At 45.1% G+C, this 15,868-nt stretch overlaps 1 protein-coding gene across 1 annotated transcript in view; it reads right to left on the bottom strand.

Annotated features, from left to right (window-relative positions):
- myh14 (myosin, heavy chain 14, non-muscle) overlaps positions 1-15,868 on the bottom strand; it is a 92,615-nt gene that overhangs the window by 3,394 nt on the left and 73,353 nt on the right. Inside the window, exons 30-43 of the mRNA XM_079504485.1 lie at positions 14,742-14,886; positions 14,173-14,379; positions 13,013-13,117; positions 11,410-11,562; positions 10,177-10,425; positions 9,322-9,435; positions 8,470-8,568; positions 7,500-7,712; positions 6,016-6,177; positions 3,421-3,549; positions 2,773-2,861; positions 1,457-1,580; positions 783-991; positions 471-579 (exon numbers count right to left, since the gene is read on the bottom strand). Coding sequence (XP_079360611.1) covers positions 471-579; positions 783-991; positions 1,457-1,580; positions 2,773-2,861; positions 3,421-3,549; positions 6,016-6,177; positions 7,500-7,712; positions 8,470-8,568; positions 9,322-9,435; positions 10,177-10,425; positions 11,410-11,562; positions 13,013-13,117; positions 14,173-14,379; positions 14,742-14,886 — 2,107 coding nt within the window. The remainder of the gene's footprint in view (positions 1-470; positions 580-782; positions 992-1,456; positions 1,581-2,772; positions 2,862-3,420; positions 3,550-6,015; positions 6,178-7,499; positions 7,713-8,469; positions 8,569-9,321; positions 9,436-10,176; positions 10,426-11,409; positions 11,563-13,012; positions 13,118-14,172; positions 14,380-14,741; positions 14,887-15,868) is intronic.

Here is a 15,868-nt window from a genome sequence, read left to right as displayed (position 1 = left end):
TTCAATGTACACACATTATTGATTTTTGAATATTCTACTGTTAGGACCGCCTACGTTGTAAATTGTACAGTAGCACTCTTCATTTCTCGTATCACTTCTTGACTGCTGGAGTACAGGGTTTGCTTAACCACAAATACCAAGAATGTTATTTAGATGCATGTTTACATACAACTCGCGGCCGAAATGAGTTTTCTTTCGTCGGGTGGCTGGCATCTCCCTTAGAGATATAGGGTGAAAGTTCAGTCACGCGAAGAGAGACTCGGAGTAGAGTCGCTGCTCCTTCGCCTGGAAAGGAGCCAGCTTAGGTGGTTCGGGCATCTGGTTAGGATGCCTCTCGGGCGTCTCCCTAGGGAGGTCCTTGAGGCACGTCCCACTGTTAGGGGTTGTACTGATTCTCTGTACTGGTCCTTCTCTCATTCTCCAACATACCCGTTCTCTGTACTGGAGAAACCTCTCATTCTCCATCATACCTGTTCTCTGTACTGGTCCGCGTGCCTCCTCTCATCCTCCGCCTGCATCATCACCTCCTTCAGCTTCTTCTCTGTCTTCCTCACCAGTTTGTTGGCCATAGCTCGCTCCCTGGTGGGGGGGGGGGGGGAGAGGGAGAGAGAGAGAGAGAGAGGGAGGGAGGGAGAGAGAGAAAGTAATGGGATGAGCTTACAGGACATTTTATACTAAGCAAAGGAGAACGTTGATAACAGAACGTCAGTTTGTGTGAGTGTGTGTGTGTGTGTGTGTGTGTGTGTGTGTGTGTGTGTGTGTGCGCGCGCGCATGTCCTCACTGTCTCTCCTGCTCCAGTTGCTCTTCCATGGAGTCTATCTTGGTCTCCAGGGCGGTGACGCTGAGCTTGTGTTTCCCCCGGATGGCTCCCTCCAGCTCTCCCAGGCGAGCCTTCAGCTCCTTGTTGTGTCTCTCCAGCTGCTCGCGCGACGCCTCCGCCTTCTGGCACAGCGTCCTCTCTCCCTGCAGCTGCACCGTCATGGTCTCCATCTGCACGGGGACGCCAGAGTATAGACGCCAGGCGCTCACTTTGCATCTAGTCTCGCCACTTCACTCATAATAATAATAAATTGCGTTTTTACAGCGCTTTTCCAAGTGCTCAAAGCGCTTTACAATGGTTCATTCATTCATACATTGGGAGGTGAGGCGGCGAACGGTCGACGCCAGCGTCCTCACTTCCCACATTCACACACCAATGGTGGCGAGCTAGCACCGACTCATTGGAGGCAACATAGAGTCCAGTGTCTTGCCCAAGGACACTTGACATGACATGTGGACAGGAGGAGGAGCCGGGATTCGAACCGCCGACCCAGGGATCATCGGACGACCTGCTCTACATCCTGAGCCACAGCCGCCCATCCTACCCTAATTGTGTAGACTTACCTGCAGGTAAGGGTCCATTTGGTTTCACTATATATATTATACACAGGTGTAGTGTGTGTATAGAGTGTATACCTGCAGTGCAGTCTTTCTCTGTCTCTCTGCAGACAGCTCAGAGTTACTCTGCTCCTCTTCTAACTCCTCTTCAAGCTGAGCAACCCTCGCATCCAATCTCCTCTTCTCCTCACACAGAGCAGACCTGGCACATGCACACACACACACACACACACACACACACACACACACACACACACACACACACACAGACACACACACGCACATGCACATTGTCAGTAATGTACAGATAATTAATTTGATAGCATATTGTTTAGATAGAATGATGCTAGGTTGCTAGGTTTATCTGTGATCCTGGTTCACTGAGGCACCACACACTGTCTCTCTCCGCATTTGATGTATGTGTTGTTGACCTTAATGCTCTGAATATAAAGTCACGACTGCGAAATGCCTAAATTGTAAACTGTATTTGTAGTAATGCTCACAGTATACACTTACTTCGTACACAGCTTTTGGTAGAAAAACTAAAAAAATAACTCCATACGAGTGGAGAATGGAGTGGAAATATAAAAATGCCAGACTATTATTACTAGATATATTTCACCCCAGACAGTTTTTAAGTTGCTCGATTCAGTACATATTAGATATTTATTTTTATCAGACACGCCCCCTTCCTATACAAACCCATTGTAACTTTAAACCATGATTGCCATGATTTTTCAATTACCTTTTCATTTATTTGATCAAGTAACTTAAAAGCCTGAATAGACATTGATATGACCCACATTTATTTTTAACCCATTTAGACCTGAGGACGCATCTGTGTCGCCTTACCTTTTCAACACTTTAACCATTATTTGAAACTTTAGCTGTTGAAAAATAGCAGATCTACAAGCTCTACTTGTGCCACTCTGCGCCACGCTACGAGCTTGTAGATCTGCTATGAGCTTTTGACTCATATCTTTGCTTCTGGGTGGGTCGCTGGAACAACATATTTTCAGATTGGGGTCCGCGGCCGAATACAGATAATTCTGGGGCTCCTTGACCTGAAATAGTTTGAGAACCACTGACATAGAAACAGAGGTTTTTCAGAAAACTTAGAAAATATTTGTAGAATCTGGTCTCAGGTCTTAATGGGCTAAAGTAAAATATCCCTTTAGCTAATTTTGTTAGCTATCGCTATAACTAAATGTGACTCTGTACATATGATATATGATATATATGATGTATAGCTCATACATATCTAGTATGTTTGTACATACATGTACATACATGTACATACAGTATACACAGTGCATTGGTACTCATTATACACAGTGTAGTGTACACACAGACAGTACATTGATAGTTTGGTGTAATTGAACACCGATACTGACTTTCCAGAGGTGCTGTTCATCATCTCTTCCGAAATCTCATCTCTCTCCTGCTGGGCTTGTCTTCTCTGCCTCTCTGACACCGACAGCTCCTACACACGCACGCACGCACACACGCACGCACGCACGCACGCACGCACGCACGCACGCACGCACGCACGCACGCACACGCACACACACACACACACGCACACACACACACACACATACAAGAGATTGCATTAGGCGGGTAATTGTCGGTTTTGGACAGTTTTGTTTTTATGAGTTTATCCATCCATCCATCCATCAATCAGACAGATTGTCTGTCTCTCTCTCTCTCTCTCTCTCTCTCTCTCTCTCTCTCTCTCTCTCTCTCTCTCTCCCCATCTCTCTCTCTCTCTCCATCCACAACGTTGATCAGATTGGATACGTGAACTACATAATACACGGTCCCATTCTGTAAGCTACTTGTGCAAGATGAAGCTGTTTTCAACCCAAAATATTATGCTGTAGCACTTGTTAGGCTACATTTAGGCACCTGCTTTTCGATAAACACGCTCGATACGGCACACACACACACACACACACACACACACACACACACACACACACACACACACACACACACACACACACACATACACATACACATACACACACACACACACACACCTCAGTGAGTTGTATCAGTTCGGCCTCCAGCGTTTGCAGGCGTTTCTCGTTGTCTTTAGACGTAGCCACGACCTCCTCTCTGGCCAGCTTGGTCTCATCCAGCTCCCGCAGCATCTCCTTCATCTGGCCCTGGTTAGTGGCAACACACGCACACACACGCACATACACGCACACGCACACGCACACACACACAGACACACACACAGACACACACACAAAGCTTTTCACAATCACAACGCACTGAAGGAATAAAAACGAACCTTTGGGCTTGTGTTTATTGTTTTTTTGTTTTTTTTTAATCCATCTAAATTTAGAGTAGCCGATTATTATTCTTTTGTTTTACCTATTGTTTTCTCCCAATTTAGGCAGTGTAATTGGAGACTTGAGCTTGAACACAGTGCCCCCTAGTGGTTCAGACACATATCGACACAGACACAAAGCCCCCCCCCTCCATGTACTCTTACTCTTTATATACTTTTCAGTAGACACTTAAGTGCAGAAATGCTTTTAGAATGATCTTTCAAAACTGCATTATTTTTCCTGACACTGCCAAGATGGTTGGTTGATTTTTTCTAAATTAATTTTGTGCAAAACTAATGCTTGGAATGGATTCAGAATCATGAAAACACCCTAGTTTCATATGTCACATGCTACTTAAAAAATGATGAAATTTGGACTTTTTTGCCTTATATAGGATGTTGATGGTACGGTCACATATTATGCTAATAACTCAATTTCCCACGGGAGTTGAATTTCAAACTTTTAGTACATGTTATTAGACACCTTTAGAAACACATTGGTGAAGAAATTTCTTGGTAACGATTTAGTTCCCATATTGGTCAAATACCTGATAAAATGCCCTTACTAGAAGTCTAAATGGGTTAATGAATACATTTCATTTTGTAATAAATACATCAAAGATGTGATGATAATCCACTTCTAATGGATAAAGCCTTGGCGTGGAAGAGAGCCAGATGATGTGTCATCGGATCATTTCAAGATTGCTTTCAAGGACAGGACCATCATTTTAGCGATTATTCTATCAATTAAATATTGTGAACATGGTGTGTTGTCTCCACCAGGCCGAAGGCATGGGGAGAGAGTATGTTTTGCAGTATCGTTGGCCCGATCCATGCCAAACTTTGCACACACACTCCCTGGATGCCAACGACGAACCTCTGCCCCAAATATTCCTCAACAGCCTGTTATAGCGCCACCATGAGGCAGCTTTTCACATTTATTACCTAAAACTGCACCGATCTGCGTGAAACGTTGCATGCACACTCCCTAGAGGCCAAGGACAAACCTTTGACCTGCATTTTCCGCATCTGCCTTTTATAGCGCCACCAGGAGGCCGACTTTTGTAAAACACATTTTTGGATATTACTCTTCCAGATTCTGTCCAAAAATCTCACAAATCGTTACACAGTATCTCTATGGTCATGTGCTCAAGTCGGATATGTCTAATTGGCTATAATTGGCTTTCACAGTTTGCAAGATTGCCCCGTTTTGAACAAAAGCCTCAAATCATGAACGCAGCATGCAATTTACGTGAAATCTTTCACACATTGTCTTACTAGGCTGAGGAATATATCCCACCCTTTTCACATTGGCCTGTTATAGTGCCACCAACAGGTTAAAAATTGTTGCAAAAAACAAACAAACAAAAAAACATGTTTATATTACTCCTAAACATTTTGCCAAACATCTCACACAGTCCTATCCTCCTGGTGGAGACCTGTGCCCAGAAGGGCACTTTTTCTAGTTTTCACTGTTTTGCCTATAATGACTCGCCCCAAAATAGGCATTGATAATTATATAAAATGATCGATCATCAATTATTTCTTACAATCAATTAGTTCGATTTACTGTCGCACCCCTAGACAGGATATCAGGTATGCATAGAAACCCCAATATCTGTTGTTCTTACAGACACTTTTAACATATTTTTTCCAGAGAATTTAAGACACTTTTGAGAGCCATTGTGGAAGCATTTAGGCCCGTCACAATTATTACATAATCGCACATTATTTGAGATAATCGCAATTATTTAGCATAATCATCATAATTGCTTGTATATAAATAAATAGCTGATCTACAAGCTTACAACACGTCATGAATCAGATCAGCTATTTCTAGTATATTAGCTATTTTTAGTATAACATTATTACAGTAATGTCTGTGAGTGAAGTTAATGGTCATATCTGCCCTACCTGTGCAACGTTCAATGCCAAAAACACAATTGATTGACAATAATGTTGTCATGTTCCCCATAGATGCCTAAAATAGACGCCTCATTGGCTGCTGCAGTTCGTTGGAGCCATGTGTGTTGACGGGAGGGCGGAATAATTTACACTGGTACGCCGGAAGAGTGGACGGCACACTACGTCACGCTGCCACTCAAGTGACTACTGGCCAATCACAGCGCATCTTTTCCGGGACTTACAGACCCGAACATGCGCTCTGTGACGCACGCTCATGCTTCCGCGGGGCTTCACAAGGAATCTCGGGAATATTTTGCCCTCCCTTGAGCACATACGCTCCAGAGGGGGAAAAGGGGCGTCTACCTTTATATGTCTACGATGTTCCCCATACCTGCAGTCTGCGTAGCTGCTTGAGCCCCTCCTCCCTGCCGCGATTGGCTGCCTCCACCTGGGACTCCGCCTCCTGTAGCTCCGCCTCCAGCTGCTTCTTCACAGACAGAGCCTGGGAGCGCTGGCTCCTCTCCTCCTCCAGCTGCACCTCCAGCTCCCTCACCTGGAGGGAGGTTGGCACGCACACACAACAATAATACATACGATACAGTCAACACTCCTTTGTGGTTTTTGTCACTGTATATTTGCCAGTGGTGGAAAGTAACTGTACTTTAAGCTCACAACGCGACGCATTGTGAACTTGTAGATCGGCTATTTTCAAATGGCCGAAATGTATAGGGTTGAAGTGGTCAATGTATGTTTTCTAATCAAAATTAAAATCTCCAAAGTAACTAGTAACTAAAGTTTTCAAATAATTGTAGTGGAGTTAAAGTACAAATTTTGGCTCTGAGATGTAGTGGAGTAGAAGTAAAAGTACTGGAAATACTCAATGAACGTACAAATACCTCACAAGTACTTAAGTAAAAGTACCTAGTTACTTTCCACCACTGGAATTTGGGTGGGTCTCATGATCAAAATAAGAACATTATAATGGTGAGTAAAACAAAAAATGTCCCACGGGCAAGGGCAAGTCTTTGCCACGGACACATTTGTCCGTGTACGGACATGTTGACCCCCGGGTGTATTTCTCAGCCCTATTATCTGTAAAGCGACATGGTATACCATGCGGCCCCCACATTCACTTAAAGGACCACTTCACCACTTTTCAACCTATCTTCATATACTAGGTCCTTACTAATAATCATGAAAAAATGGCGCACATTTTTTCTTCTCGGTCTGTGTCTCATAGGAGGGCTGTGGGGGCAGTTCAGAAACCGTCTTCCAGTGACATCATCGATGGGGAATACAAGCTAATAAAAACTGCAGGCTTTCTAGTCCTGAAAAGTTGCAATGCGAAAATGGAAGCCATCGTTCTGACGATAATGAAAATCTGCCTAATGATGATGTCACTGGAAGACGGTTTCTAAACTGCCCACAGCCCTCCTATGAGACAGACTGAGTAGAAAAGAATCGTGCCATTTTATCATGATTATTAGTGAGGACCTATTATATGAAGATAGGTTGAAAAGTGGTGAAGTGGTCCTTTAATGCGGCCCTCAGGTTAATGTCAGAATACTGCTTTACTTACTAAATTAGTAGCTCAATGAGTAGTAATTAAAATGTCCTTTTTATGTCCAATGTATTTGTATTTAGTTCATAAAAGTTAACGTAACTATAATTAAAGGCATTTGCAATTAAATAAAAATGTTACTTTTCAGGATTCCAATTGAAAAACAGCAAAACAAATAATTCAGTGTTTCAATTCAAATAATAGCAAAAAAAGAAATTGCTACGACAGTAATATGCAACGTTGCCCCTCTGGAGTGAGGGTGGAAATATAGAGGCCCCTCTCCATCGTCAAAGTTGCCCACCCCCATGGTATACCTGTTTGCTGAGGGCTCTCCTCTTCTCCTCCCCTTTCTCCTCCTTGGTGCTGATCTCCCTCTCAAACTGGGCCCTGAGAGCCTGCAGCGTGACCTCCAGACGCAGCCGGGAGTTCTCCGCCTCGCCCAGCTCCTCCTCCAGCTCCTGGGTCTGAACGCGCAGCGTCTGGGCCTCCGTCTCCAGGGCCCGCCGGGCCCGCTCCAACTCGTGCACCTGGACACACGCAAACACATGACGCGCTGTGTCGTTTTTGTCGACTGAAACTAAGACGAAAAAATGTTCGTCGACTACCTTTTTCCACTGATGAAAACTAAATGGAAACTAAATGAAAACTAAACTATGATGACTAAAACTAAGACTAAATGTATTGACAATTTCGTTGACGAATATAAACTAGACTAAAGTGTTAGGTAGGGACTAGTGGACAAGAGATCCAGTATAAGTCATTAGGTTGCATGCTGAAAATAGCAGATCTACAAGCTCACAACGCGTTGCGCAGCGACGTCATTGTGAGCTTGTAGATCGGCTATTTTCAGCAAATGTAATAACAGTCATTACGACGGCATCAAGGCCCGACTAAATTAATTTTAGTCGACTAAATCAACTGTAGATTTAGTCGACTCGAATCTTATGACATTTAGTCGACTAAAACTAGACTAACACTAAAGCATTCCAGGTGACTAAAATGTGACTAAAATTAAATGATAACTATTCAAGAGACAAAAACAACACTGCACACATTACACTAAAACTTATATTTTGAGCAACCACGAATAGTCAAAATATATATTGTTTTATATATGTATGAATTTGTATGTAATTTAAAATTATATGAGAACTACAGTATATATTTAAATGAAATATTATTTAGTCACACACAACATTGTAGGCTATTATGTTTTATCTAGCAAGTGATGATTTTTCTTACATTGTGTTTTATCTAACCAGTGACGGTTATGAATTTACTTACATTCTTGCCAACATCGTCTTTTTGGTTGACAAGCTGTTCCATCTCCAAACGCAGCTGTTTATTGGATCTCTCCAGCTCTTCTCTCTGATCCTGAGCTTCCTGCACACGCACACGCACACGCACACGCACACACACACACACACACACACACACACACACTTTAAACAACCGACCGACCGACTGTTGGAAAACATAAAGTATTCATGAAAACGTTTACTACGGTAATAAAACCAAGTCTAAAGTCCATTCAATCACCCGCGGACTTTAATGGAATGAAAATTCTTCTGCAACCGGCAGCAGCAGCAGCAGCAGCCAGGGGAAATATAGACACCATCTCTAGGCCATTAATGAAAACGGCAGCGTTTTCATTATCTCTGCATTGGCATCGATTTTTCTGCGGCGGATACTTGCCGCCTGCTAGTACTGACATACACTTTTTACTGCACTCACTATAGCATCAACAGTGTGTGTGTGTGTGTGTGTGTGTGTGTGTGTGTGTGTGTGTGTGTGTGTGTGTGTGTGTGTGTGTGCGTGTGTGTCGCGTGTGTGTTAGTGGTGGGCGAATATAATATCACAGATATTTTTTCAAGCAGTATCACGATACATATTTTGAATTTTCCCATGCGGTTAATTTTGGCTAACAAAACCGTCGTTCTACAAAAGTATACATTTTAAAAGGTATAGAACTGCAAATCATAGAATTATTATGCATTATTCACTGTATCACAATATATATGATATTTCTGAAAGGGCATATTGTGGAGACATTTTACTACGATACGATCATTTATCACCATATCGCCCACCCCTAGTGTGTGTGTATGTGTGCGTGTGAGTGTGTACCATGCGTACCTGCAGTGCTCTGGCCAGCGCCAGCGAACGTGTCTCCTTCTCTCGGCTGTCGGCCTCGGCTCGATCCCTCTCCTCCGCCAGGCGAGCGCTCACAGCCTTCTCCTCTGCCAGACACTGGGCGGACACACACACACACACACACAACAGGCAAGTCTGTGTCACCTTATAGCTTTTAACCACTTTAACCATATTCTTAAACTTTTAGCCGTTGAAAAATAGCAGATCTACAAGCTCATAGCGCGGCACCGCGTGCCCCGCTACGAGCTTGCAGATCTGCTATTGTTTGAAAAATCGGGCAGGGGTCAGTGACAGGAACACGTTGCTACTAATGGGCGGTGTCAGCTGCGTGTAACTGGAGAACAATGCATAGCTATGAACCAATCGAAACCACACTATGTAAATACATGGAGGAATGTTCACACCCCCAAAATACGAGAGAGAGAGACATTTTTGCAATGTAATTGTAACCATTTGATGACTTTAAAACGACTATCTGTTGGAATAAAAACCTTCGAACTGTATTCATATGGCTAAAAACGAAAAATACAAAAAATAAATAAAAACGTCTGGTCGCATTACTGTCGTAGCAAATATAGCCGATCTACAAGCTGCGTTTTGAGCTTGTAGATCAGCAATTATCTATATTTGAATGGGAATCTTGAAAAAGTAGCATTTTTATTTAATTTCAAATTAATTTAGTTATAGTTATGTTAACTTTATACAAATACATTGGACATAAAAAAGACATAAAAAAAGACATAAATACAAAATAATTTAAATATTAGTCATTAGCTGAAATCAATAATATAACAATGTTCGGACATCAACCTGCGGGCCGCATGTGCCCTCTCTCACCTGGTCAAACTTCTTCTGCCTCTTCTCCAGGGCGCTGCAGTTCTGCCTCTCCCTCTGCAGCGCCAGCGTCATGTCCTCGATCTCCTCCCGGAGCCTCTCCCTCTGCCGCTCCGCCCTCTCCTTCTCCTCCTCGCGCTGCCTCTCGCGCTGCACGGCGCCGTCCAGCTCCCTCTGCAGCTTCCTCCTGGCCTCCTCGCCCGCCTCACCCGCCGCGTTCACCTCCTCCGACTGCTTACGCAACTCCGCCAGCTGCAAGGGGGAGGGACACAGACGAGCAAGCGCAGGGATTTGTGTGTGGGTTTTTTTAAACCCCATTAAAGAGCCATTAATCCAGCTTTAACCCATTTTGGGCGGGAAACCCCTTTTGGTGTTTTTTTTAAGCATTGTGTTATGCTTTAGCTGTTGGAAAATAGCAGATCTACAAGCTCATAGCGCGGCACCGCGTTATGAACTTGTAGATCTGCTATTTTTTGAAAAATCGTGAAAATGTGGCGCAAATCTTTGAGTATATATATTCTTTCAGAGCGAACGTTTTTAAGTCAAATCTTTGCTTCTGGGTCGTGTCCCTGGAACAACATATTTTCAGATGTTGTCGGCGGCCAATTACATATCATTTTTGGGGTCCTTGACGTGAAATAGTTTGAAAACCACTGACATAGAAACATGGGTTTTTCAGAAAACTGTCAAGACATTTGTAGAATCTGTTCTCAGGCCTAAATGGGTTAAAAATTATATTTTTTTACCTTATTTTCGCTTCCACGGCTGGACCCCATAGGACCCCCCCATGGTAGAAACAGCCTACATCAAGGGCCCAATCCTTGGTGCACGCGCGCACAGCCGGCGCGCACGCGGTGATTAGTGTTTTAAATGCTCAGAATGGGCTAAAGTACGATGTTGGGAGCTTAATAAAACATTAATTTGAGGTCGCGCTGACCCTAATAATAGTCCGATCGGCGCTACACTACACAGCCCCGGCAATAGAGGACAATCACTTCCGGGTCGGCCTTCTTCTTCTTCTCTGCTTATGTCGCGCATTTCACCCACCCACCCACCCACCCACCCACCCATCCATCCATCCATCCATCCATCCATCCATCCATCCATCCACCCACCCACCCATCCATCCATCCACCCACCCATCCATCCATCCACCCACCCATCCACCCACCCATCCACCCACCCTAACAACCCATCCATCCATCCACCCATCCACCCACCCACCCATCCACCCACCTGTTGTGTGTGTGTCTGTATCTGTCTGCTGAATTCCTTGGCTCTCTCCTCGTCCTCCTCCACCCTCTCCATCAGTCCGTTCCTCTCGTCCTCCAGGACTCTGACTCTGGAGCCCAGGGCCAGCTTCTGACGCGTCTCCTCCTGCAGGAGCTCCTGCAGGCATGGGAGGAGGCGCAGAGGAGACAGAGGAGGTGAGACACACCTTGGTACAAGGTGTGGATGGCGTGTGTGCATTTGTACGCATATGGGTCACATTCTCCTGTAAAACCATATTCACCTGAGTGTGTGTGTGTGTGTGTGTGTGTGTGTGTGTGTGTGTGTGTGTGTGTGTGTGTGTGTGTGTGCATGGATTAAAGCAAAATAAAATCTCACGACTGGAAATGTTTGTCCTAATCTGTGTGTTTTCTGAAGCAATGTGAAACTAGCCCCCACCCAACACTAGCGCTGTTTTATGAACAACTAGAAAAAGTGCCCTTCTGGGCACAGGTCTCCACCAGGAGGATAGCACTGTGTGAGATGTTTGGCAAAATGTTTAGTAGTAATATAAACATGTTTGCCTTGTATGGCAATTGGATGATTTGAGGCATTTTGTTCCAATCAACCTGTTTTGCAAAAATCAACCTGTTGGTGGCGCTATAACAGGCCAATGTGAAAAGGGTGGGATATATTCCTCAGCCTAGTAAGAAAATGTGTGAAAGATTTCACGTAAATTGCATGCTGTGTTCATGATTTGAGGCTTTTGTTCAAAACGGGGCAATCGTGCAAACTGTGAAAGGCAATTATAGCCAATTAGGGTGGAATATGAAATATCGGACAGATCCGACTTGAGCACATGACCATAGAGATACTGTGTAACGATTTGTGAGATTTTTGGACAGAATCTGGAGGAGTAATATCCAAAAATGTGTTTTACAAAAGTCGGCCTCCTGGTGGCGCTATAAAAGGCAGATGCGGAAAATGCAGGTCAAAGGTTTGTCCTTGGCCTCTAGGGAGTGTGCATGCAACGTTTCACGCAGATCGGTGCAGTTTTAGGTAACAAATGTGAAAAGCTGCCTCATGGTGGCGCTATAACAGGCCGTTCTGGAAAATGCGGGGCAGAGGTTCATCGTTGGCATCTAGGGAGTGTGTGTGCAAAGTTTGGCATCGACCGGGTTAACGGTGCCGGAGATTAGCTGGTAACGGACGGACGGAAGGACACACGGACGGACACACACACACACACACGGACGGACACACACACGGACGGAGTGCAAAACATACTCTCTCACCATGCCTTCGGCCTGGTGGAGACAATTACATGTCAAATTATGATGTCTTGGCAATAGTTTCTGCTGTTCTACAGGTGAAGAAATCACAGATTGAGGCTTTAACCTTTGCTTTTATGAAATTTGACTATACTAAATGCTCTGATCTTTAAAATAATAACTGAAAATAGGCTCTACTGTATCTACAAGCTTGCAGGTAGAGCCTATTATCGGTTATTGTTTTCTATGGAATCCAAATGACTGAAATCAGTCGTGGCGACTGAGAACTTGAATCTGCGTGCGTGCGTGCGTGCGTGCGTGCGTGCGTGCGTGCGTGCGTGCGTGCGTGCGTGCGCTACCTGTGCGTCATGGAGCTGGCTCTCCAGGCTGCTGGCCTCTTTAGCTAGACGTAGAGATTTGGAGTCCAACGACGACAGAGCGCTGGACAGAGATTCTACCTCACACTGGAGCAGAGAGACAGACAGACAGACAGACAGACAGACAGACAGACAGACAGACAGACAGACAGACAGACAGACAATTCAAAAATAGCAAAGAAAATAGCAGATCTAAAAGCTCCGCAAGTCACAATGTGACACGTTGTGAGCTTGTACATCTTGCCATTTTCAACATAATGTCGCATGACAAAACGAAAGGGTTAATTATCATTTCACTGCAGTGACCAGGCCAGACTAACATCACTGCATAGATATTAGTCTGGAATCTCTCCGTATTTACTATACTGGGCCCCTGACTGGTGCCCCACAACTTCGGGGGCAGGGAAATCCAATCACAACCGAGCGGGGCCAGAACAAATTGTTTTTGCACTGGCAGATTGGTCTTAACCTGACTCAGCATTGAGTTCACAGGTTCCTTACAGGGGGAGGGAACAGGGAACCTACGGCACACTACGTCACACTGCCACTCAAGTGACTACTGGCCAATCACAGCGCATCTTTTCCGGGACTTATCAGACCCGAACATGCGCTCTTTGACGCACGCTCATGCTCCCGCAGGGCTTCGCAAGGAATCTCGGGATTTTTTTTGCCCTCCCTTGAGCACATATACTCCAGAGCCGAAAGGGGCGTCTACCTTTATATGTCTATGCTCTCTACTGCCACCATCTGGCGGTGTCAGGATAGATTGGTCTGGTTTCCAGGCTAACAGGTGTCCACCTGATGGAGAGGTACTGTACAGTAGTATTTTCCAGATCTCTCGAAACATTCTGGGTATTTCACGTCAGATTGCCATAATTATGTCCTCACAACAGAATGTCAGGATTTATTTTAAAAAGCGGCGAAGATTAAATATGAACCATGATGGAATCTGGTCATCCTTTATAAAGGTAAAGTGGGTAAAGTGTGGCTCAATATATCACAAAGGAAATACAAACAGATTTGGATAGATGGGTACCGTTAATATTTGGATTTATGATTAGAGACCATAAAAATAAAAAAATTTACCACGATTGTTGTTTCCTTTTCAGTCTTTAACCTGGGACGCTCCTCCCTCCCCTCACCTGTAGTTTGTGCACCCGCTCCTCCCTCTCCTCCCTCTCGCGGTCGGCCTGCGCCAGGCGCGCACTGAGCTCCTGCAGCTGGCCCTCGGCCCTCTTGCGGCCCCTCTCGCTCTCCACGCGGCCCCCCTGCAGCGCCTTGAGCTCCGAGCTCAGGCTCAGCCTCTCCTCCTCCAGCACGGCCTTGGCCTTCTCCAGAGACTGACGCGCCTGGAACAGAACAGACATGTTGTAGGCACCAGGGACGAAATGTTCTTATAATCGTCGTGGGGGCACGCCACGCACCTAATATGATATGTCCTTGTTAATCAGTCTTTAACCCATTTTGGGGCGGGAACCCCTTTTGGTGTTAGCATTATGTTATGCTTTAGCATAGGTCTGCTATTTTTGAAAAATCTAAGAACGACTGACATAGAAACATAGCTTTTTCAGAAAACTGTCAGGATGTAGAAGACATTTTTAGAATCTGATCTCAGGTCTAAATGGGTTAAAGAACGCAAAGTGTGTGTGTGTGTGTGTGTGTGTGTGTGTGTGTGTGTGTGTGTGTGTGTGTGTGTGTGTGTGTCTCTCACTCTCTTGCTGTTATCCAGTTGTTCCTGCAGGTTGTCTATGGCGGCACAGTGTTTGACTCTGAGCTCAGACAGCTGAGCCTCATGTCTCCTCGTCTCCTCCTCCACACAGCGCTGGAGGTCACTCAACTCTGCCTCCCTACGAGACCTGAGGAGAGGAGAGGAGAGGAGAGGAGAGGAGGGGAGGGGAGAGGAGAGGAGAGGAGAGGAGAGGAGAGGAGAGGAGAGGAGAGGAGAGGAGAGGAGAGGAAAAGAGAAGATCCTTTAGTTGAATAAGACCATTCATGAAAGCGCGCAAATGTCCAAACCTCTTCCGTCCATATAGAAGGTATACACAGTGCGACGCATTGTGACCTTGTAGATCTGCTATTTTTGGTGCTTGGCACATTCTAGTATAGAGTCCGCCTACCGCCATCTCTTCCTCTCCGCTCCCAGTCTCCCCCTGCCTCCTCCTCCTCCTCCCCTCTCTCTTATCCATCATCATCTCCCTCCCCTCCATCTCTCTCTGTACCAGAGTTTCTGCTGTTCAACAGTATAGACAAATCCACAGAGGGGTGCCCTGGGTGGGCGCAGCCCATTACTGAGGTGTAGGGCATCCATGGTGCAGTGGCCTGTAGGCCAGGTGTAGCTAATCAGCTCCAGGGGGGGGGGGGGTGGGTACATAAAGCTGGCTGACGCTACAGAAACAGGAGATAGGGTCCTGCCTCTATGGGCCTCATGGCTCGACAAGTAAAGGTTTACAATTACCGTGCTCCAGACTGTATGACCGGAAACATTTGAAAATTGCGGGAGGCAATGGTTTGGCCACGCAAGACTAGTGTACCCGAGTCCTGCTACTGTCCAGTGTCTCTCTCTCTCTCTCTCTCTCTCTTTCTGTACCTGAGCTCCTGCTGTGCTGCGGTGGTGTCCAGCGTGTGTCTAGCCCATTTTGGGTGGGAACCCCTTTTGGTGTTTTAGGCATTACGTTATACTTTCGCTATTGAAAAATAGCAGATCTACAAGCTCATAGCTTGTAGGTCTGCTATTTTTGAAAAATCGTGAAAATGTGGCGCAAATTTGGAATATATATTCTTTCAACGTTTTTAACTCAAATCTTTGCTTCTGAGGGGGTTCCTGGAATAACATATTTT

This window comes from Electrona antarctica (genome assembly GCF_951216825.1).
Source record: "Electrona antarctica genome assembly, chromosome: 6".
Lineage (NCBI taxonomy): Eukaryota > Metazoa > Chordata > Actinopteri > Myctophiformes > Myctophidae > Electrona > Electrona antarctica.
Note: the sequence above shows the minus strand (reverse complement) of the source record. Positions and strands in the feature narration are given on the sequence as shown.